This window comes from Loa loa, assembly GCF_000183805.2.
Source record: "Loa loa unplaced genomic scaffold supercont3.126, whole genome shotgun sequence".
Lineage (NCBI taxonomy): Eukaryota > Metazoa > Nematoda > Chromadorea > Rhabditida > Onchocercidae > Loa > Loa loa.
In genome coordinates, this window is record NW_018108306.1 from 130,231 (window position 1) to 137,619 (window position 7,389).

Genomic DNA, 7,389 nt, shown 5'->3' on the forward strand with positions numbered 1-7,389 from the left:
CCAAAAGAACCATTCGATGTCATTTCCTGGGTGTTACACAGGTGCCTCGAGCTACAGGTATTGAAGTTCTCAACGAAGCGGTCGATCGACTTGTGTCGCAGGTTAGTGACAGATATTGTTTTCTGTTTAGGTAAGTAAGTACAGAAATAATAAAGATCGAATGTTCTAAAAATTATACATGCCATTTTAGTTAAATCGTTCATGTATTTCACCAAGTTAATTGTTTCCATTAGATACTGTAGTTTAGGACTGCTGTAATATTAACATTTAGTGTTTCCGAATCATAACATATTCCAGTTATTCAATGAGGATTGTCAAAGAAGCATAGCTCAGGAACAGTAAAGAAGATAATAGGTGATTAGAAATTCCTCCTAAAACAGTCGGCTAGTATCTTCTCTTGGGATAGACGAGAATTTCTGTTACAAGTTCTCAGTTTGCTCGTTAGGCAGTAATGTTTTGTTTTTTACAGGTTCGATCAGATAGATGGATATTGGCAAATGTTTCCATAGCTCCATCAACAATAATAATATGTGAAGTGAATGGCAATCAAATTGCTCAATGTAGAGTGCGATACTTATCATTTTTGGGAATTGGACGGGATATCAAGTAAGTTATTCTTCTTAGATTTAATGGGTCAAAAAATTGAGTCTTTGTCTATCCCGTGTACAGTCCCAGCTGTGGATTAAATTTTTTGCAGCGCAAGTTACGCACTGAATTGAATATCTTCCATCCTTGTGCAGTAACTGCTTTGTTTGGTGCCTGTTCGTTATCATGTGTTCAAAAAAGAAATTTTCCGCGATACTACGCGCACTGAATCGTAATTGTAAGACGGTGTTCACATTACCTTAGAATGGTCAGAAACACCGCATCACTAAAGAACTTCCGAGCACTCTTATAGCAAGAAGCAATAGTGCATTCTAAGTAGTTTTTTCCTGAAGTAGTATCAATCGTATGAAGGGTGTTTCTTATAAATTTACAAAAAAAAAAAAAACAAAGTGAATTTGACCACTTTTTAGGCACTGTGCATTTATAATGAGTACATCATCGGAGAATTTCATGTGCTATGTGTTTTACGTGGAACCGTCCGCAGGTCCAATGGCTAAAACTATTGAAGCTGCTTGCAAGCTAAGATACCAGAAGGTTCTTGATGCACATGCTGGCGAACGAACACCATCGGACAGGAAAGTTAGTTGTTGGCTTTTGCAGGAATTAAAATTTGACATTTTATGAAAAGCTCTCGCAAAATTCGCGTCGTACCATATCGTTGGTGACATCCAATGTTCCGAATTGCATTGCTCTCAATTCAGACTGTAGCCTAAATGGTATTAAAATTAGTCTTGGGTGCTGCTTCATTACTGATATGTAAAATATTTTGTATTTTATTTATGTGAGACGTTTGTATTCCAGTGACATAAATATTTGACTTACTAACCGGGTATACTTATTGGTTGTTGCTGTTACAGGGTTGGAGCGACTCACTGTGGAATGCGATAGGTAATGTGCGTGACCGTTTTTCAACATCCTCACGTTGATTATTTTTTCTTGATATTGTCACTTGCTGTACGTTCATGCGGTAAAATGCTTGTATAACTCTGCTTGTTACAAGCTGTCAAGAAGCATAAAACCGGAAAAGCATTTTTTTTTTACATTGCCGGAAACAGTGAAATCAAGTGATAATACCAACCAAATGAGATGATGTCACTTCTCATGTCAGGCAAGCTAATTTGTTGAATTCGTTTTTCAGCGATACAGATTTATTCGGGATATAATATTGTTCTTACATAATATTACTAGTTAACAACAAAAAGGGTGTAAAATACATATGTATATATTCGCAGGTAAGCAGTGACAAATGAGTTATACAGTAAGCGAGCAATATGATCAACTAACAGATTTCTCGTTGCCTTCGATTGTCAGTTAGATAGTAGGTTGTTGAGTTGGAAATATGCTACAGAAAATGTTTTTAACAAATAGAATATCGTAGTTTGTTGTCCAGTGGCGGTGGATATGCAAAGATGTCATTGCTTGTGGCTAAGTCGTGGAGGATAAGTGAAGAGGATGCATCATCTGCTCGGTTGTGAGAAAAGTGAACCCTTTTGGATTTTTCCATATAATATATATATATATATATATATATATAAGGATTAGGGGAGGAGCTTGTAAGCTCCATCCTGGTTATCATGGAGGTATGGCTAGTTTTTGGCATTGTCCATTGTGCAGGTACAATGATGTCATTGTCCATGACGTAGACACTGAGACGTTTTTAGTGTTGTGCTGTCCATTGTTAGCTTATCTGCTCTTTAATTTTACAAGATTTCATCACCCTGTCCGTTAGATATTGTGTAAATTTTATTTAAACATAGCTTTAATTTCGGTAATCCGAAATCTTAACCGTTTGGGAGCTTATCTAACACTCATCTGTGAACGGGATTTATCTGTTCTTTTTTATCGGGGAACTTAAGAATCGGACTAGTTGTTGAGTTGAAATACATGCCATTTCCTGGACTGAACTACATTCTAATATTACACCTGACAATGCCCATCTACGAAAAAGAATTAGCAATGATGCAGAACTGCTAAAATCTTCAGGCAAATCTACAAGAATTGTTTTGATTCAATCGCAATGAATAAGTGGAATCGTGTTACATTTAGTGCAAAGCACACATGTCACATTGGTGACAGCAATGGAATTTACAGGAATTCCTGGAAGGAATCTGAAAATCTCCCATGATCAGGGTCTGGGATTGCAATTATTTCTCCTGAACGAGGAATTCCTAGTTTGAATTATCAACTTGCGTTAATCAAGTGGTTTTTTTTTCGAGGTAAACTTGCTATCACATGTACTGGAAGTTTTTATTGCAGTTTGATCCATTTCTCTTCACTTTTTTCACTCTTTCATAAAGCAAACAGTATTTAGGATTTAAATTAAGTGGGTTAGGCAGATTTAATTGAGCATCTTCTTGCAATAGATAACTCTTAAAATCTAGTTACGATTACCGAGCATTTCTGCAAGAGTTTGCAAAAATGAAGTCATCTATACGAGAAATTAAAGCGACTATACATGAATTCGTATTTCATCATAGGTTACTTTTATATTATGCATTCCAATAACTAATTTAGTTCTTTGCTGACATTTTTCAAAGGTCATCTACCGTCAAATCAATTTGTATTGTAAAGTAAAAACTTCCTAGTCGAATAAAAAGGTCATGTACTCGATAATTACGAAATAGTAATGCTAAACTTTGATAGTTTTATTTTATTATCATTGAATTCTATTCTTTCAGGTCTTTTATGCATTTGTAGATATTGGAAATAAAAAGTAGAATAATAATAAGTTTTCAAAGATATCAATACTCATATCTAATTGAGAAATCAAACGCACAAAACATCAGAATTCATGCAAAGCTATCGGTCGAATAGAACTGTAATAAATATTTCCGGATAGTTTATTGAGCACTCTCAGATAACGGCGAAGACTTATTCTTTTTAAGATAAAAGATTAGTAATCTTCGATAATTTCGGGATTGGATTCTATCGAATCCCAATCCGATCTCATCCATTTACCGATTTGTTTTATATAAAACTTTCGCTATGTCAATGTCACCCCAAAACACTTCTCATTTGATACTCATTAATTTTAGCTTGTCATGATTCCTTTGGCTAATGGCCTAATTATCAGAATATTCCTATCAGTGAAATAAATCACTTCTGCAAGAAAAAAAGAAGCCTTACTTTAATAAAGTGGTCCTCAAACAGTTATTGGTCCCGCGAGAACTAAAATGTAGCGAACGAGGATGATGATTCAGTAAGTGGAAAACAGGGGGGATTGTTCCTATCAATGTTTGATAAACTAATTTGATGGACTAAACTATTATGATTAGAGTTTACTTTCCAGTTAACAGAGTTTGTTATTTATTGAACCTTTTAGTCACTGTTACAAATAAAAAGCCGAAGGGGTCACTGGTCGAGAAAAGATTTTGAAACCACAACCACTATTAGAACGAAAAATGAAAGGGAAGTGAATGAATGAATCTGATAGAAATTAAATTTCATAGCTATCATTTTATTTCGTCATTCTAGTTAATTTCCGACTAATTATTACTAATTACATTAATCGTTCATTTGCAAGAACTTGTCAAAGTGAATTTCACTTTAGTAAATATTTATTATTACTTTGGATAAATAGCAATTATAATTGTTGTAACAATTTTTCTTTATACAGCAATGGTAAATTTATTATTTTCACTGAAACGAAATTTTCTTTTTTAAATCCAAAAATCCAAGTTGGGTGTTTATTGACTTAATTATTTTGCAGACATAATTACTCCTTTAAAATGATATTGTATCGCATCATTAATGATATGATTTGATTATATTGCTTCCAGATTAAGTTGCATTGTCACCAATTATTTGTCACTCAAGATTAAAATAAGATCAAATAAGATAGGTAAGTAATTTATTACAGATTGGGAAACATTTGAAGGTATCCAACCAGCAATGAATCTTTGCCGCTTCTAATAATTCACTAAGCAATACAATTAATTGATTGGTACTTTTGGTTGAAAAAAAAAAAACGGACGATAGTTAAGGACGAAGTAAATCTAACGTATTCGTTAATAGCAATGAGAAGTGAGTCACCAAACTAATTAGGATAATTACTTCTTCGAGAATGTCTTTGTTATATGAATATTGTTGTTTCCAATCATTCAAGAAAAACAATAACCCAGTTATTTAACAATTTATTACATAAATATGACAAAAAAACATTCACTATACAACTGATACAGTTACCAATTTTTTCGTGTACTAATCAATAACGCCGAGATATCGCGATAAATGAGGTAAAGGATATTCTTAATAAATCAGGTAGAGCATATAACATTGTAATAGTTGGAAGAAATTGGACAGATATTTTTTTGAAACTATTAACTGGTAACTTCGAGAAGTTGAAGTTATTTATGCAAGCTTATGTGTTGGATGAAAGTGCAATTGAGTTAATTAATTATTTGATTGATTAGTTCAATTCACTGAAAGCTTAGCTTTAAAGGTAGTTTATTTTGCTTGTAATTCATAGATAACTTTTCTTAGATATGCAAAACTGCACTGTATAAATGCCCTGACGATGTTCAATGTCCGCCATTTCTCTCACATTATCAATTTCAAAATCTTTATAATCTCTCTTAAAATTATCGAATCATTATTAATAACTAATAAAATTTTAAGTAAAAATTTACAGAATTTTAAAATACAAGAAAAAGTATGACCATTCTATTGCAGATCTTCTTGAAACCATTTCTGCTAAACATAATGATCTGATTAGATGAAAATGAAAGTTGATTGTTGCAAGGTATCAATGCACAATTTAGATCACATGGATTTGGCTTGTATGGTTCATAGCAATAATAACATTTCCCTTTAACACATAAGCAAAAAAAAAAAAAAATTTTACTTTTTCTGAAAATGGAATGATTAAATATAGAGTGGTCAAAAATAGGAATATAATGAGAGGAAATGATTTTTTGCAAAATTTCCATTTCCATTCGTTTGTTTAAAAAAGAAAAATTGGAACGATGAAAGGTATACACTTACCTGGTAGCAATTTAATGGCTTCCAATTTCAGATTTCATGTTGGATTAGTGCCGGAATAAATAAGCTAAGGAAATTAACAAATGTTCTGTACCTGTTGTTATTTTGCTACAGATAACATTTTCTGATTCTGAACTTCTTACCTATTTCACTTCGTCACATTATCCCAGCTTTAGTATTTTAACAGAATATAAGAGGGTGAATGTGTGAGGGCAAAGGATAGAGTAGATTTGGATATTTTGGATATATATATTATAATTTTATAGTAATAAGACGATAAGACACATTCGTACCAGGAAGCATAATCGCAATGTGGACTGCAAGAAACTTGTATATCACTCATGCCGCATGCATTGGCGGAATTGTTGAATTATTCCAGGTAATCCATCACCTTCCGCACGATCGATTCACCAATAGAGATTGCCATTTGTTAATTTCACTATCAAATAAGAATTGAATTTTTTTGAAGTAATTGAATGGCAAGTCTTCGAAAAATCTGTTATTTTGAGGTGCTTCAGCAAATGCCGGAATTATATACTGCTGCGGAAATGTTTGTATCATACATTCTTGTTAAAAAAATTGGCCATTTACAAGGATTTATGACTTAGGGAACATTGCTATTGCAGGTGACGTTAGTTCAACTTACGTGACGTCTAAATGCTCTCTGATTTTTGAAGCAATTTCTTCTTCCAGAAAGTAATTAACCGTTTTCTTTTCCTTATTAAAGTTTTGTTTACTACACAATATTTTTCAAGCACTTTTAGAAGTCTTTGGGACATTTGTTCAAAATCTTCTTAAATAGATTCTTCAACTACCCCCTACGACTTCTTATTTGTTTTACCAAACACTTGCACTTTGGCGCATTCAACAGTGTGACCTTCTTTTCACTCAAAGTCGCATTTCATAAAATAATTTTGAAATTATTTTCAAAAATTATTTGGAAAAAGGAAGGAATTGAGAAGGTCATTGTGCTAGATTCTGTGAAAGAGATGGTATGCATCATCCGGAACAAGTGGTTGCGCTTCTTGCGGAACAGACGATACACATTATGCAGAATAGGTAATGTATGCTATACGGGACAGGTAGTACACATTATGCGAAAGAGATAGTACTATGCGGAACGGGTAGTATGCATCATGAGGAAGAGATAGCATGCGGTATGTGAAATAAGTAGATGTATCACGTGGAAATTGTTGTATTATACAATAAAAGTATGCAGAAAGTTACTTGCATTACTGTTGTAAACTATAATTTTTTTAAAATTAATGAAGGGCTAAATTTTTGATGTTTATGCTAATTTTACTACACGCAAGTTTGCATGTAAAGCTAATTGATCTCATTGATAAGCGCTGTACATGCATATATAATTGTCATCCAGAGCACAGATATATTCATTTTATCAAGCTCTTTTCAAAATGATAAATCTCAAGTGAAAACAAATATCCCACCGCCATATAACTATTCCGGTAGTACTGTTAAAGAAGCTGATCCCAGATCACTGATGCTAAAACATGGCCCGTAAGAGTTCCAGTTATAACAGTTTGTAATTGTTCGGCGATTATTCGACATATTGTAGAATGACAATATTAGGAATGCCCCTATAGTGGTAATTAATTGATGAATAATTGCTGGTAAAAACAATAAATTTCTTCCAATCATTTTCATCTAATTACCTATAATTTTGATAAAATCAACTGATTTTTTTTCTTTGTATCTTTTTACGAGTAATTTTCCCCTGCAAGTTCAATTTTTGGCTGAGACATATTCTCTCTCCCTCTCTCTCTCTCTCTCTCTCTCTCTCTT

At 33.1% G+C, this 7,389-nt stretch overlaps 2 protein-coding genes across 3 annotated transcripts in view; both read left to right on the forward strand.

The window, feature by feature from the left end:
• LOAG_17779 overlaps positions 1 to 1,635 on the forward strand; it is an 8,326-nt gene extending 6,691 nt beyond the window's left edge. Inside the window, exons 10-12 of one of the 2 annotated variants that reach the window (XM_020450439.1) lie at positions 470 to 606; positions 1,017 to 1,185; positions 1,464 to 1,635. In XM_020450439.1, coding sequence (XP_020305896.1) covers positions 470 to 606; positions 1,017 to 1,185; positions 1,464 to 1,532 — 375 coding nt within the window. In that variant the 3' untranslated portion in view covers positions 1,533 to 1,635. Of the gene's footprint in view, positions 1 to 469; positions 607 to 697; positions 956 to 1,016; positions 1,186 to 1,463 lie in introns of those variants that run through there. The other variant, XM_020450440.1, reaches the window with a different exon arrangement.
• Positions 1,636 to 5,896: 4,261 nt separating this feature from the next.
• Positions 5,897 to 7,108, forward strand: LOAG_11053 (hypothetical protein; the record flags this gene model as incomplete). Its single annotated transcript, XM_003146574.1, has 3 exons — positions 5,897 to 5,965; positions 6,351 to 6,578; positions 6,965 to 7,108. The coding sequence occupies 3 exons, from the start codon at positions 5,897 to 5,899 to the stop codon at positions 7,106 to 7,108; spliced, it is 441 nt and encodes a 146-aa protein (XP_003146622.1).
• Between the last annotated feature and the right edge of the window lie 281 nt (positions 7,109 to 7,389).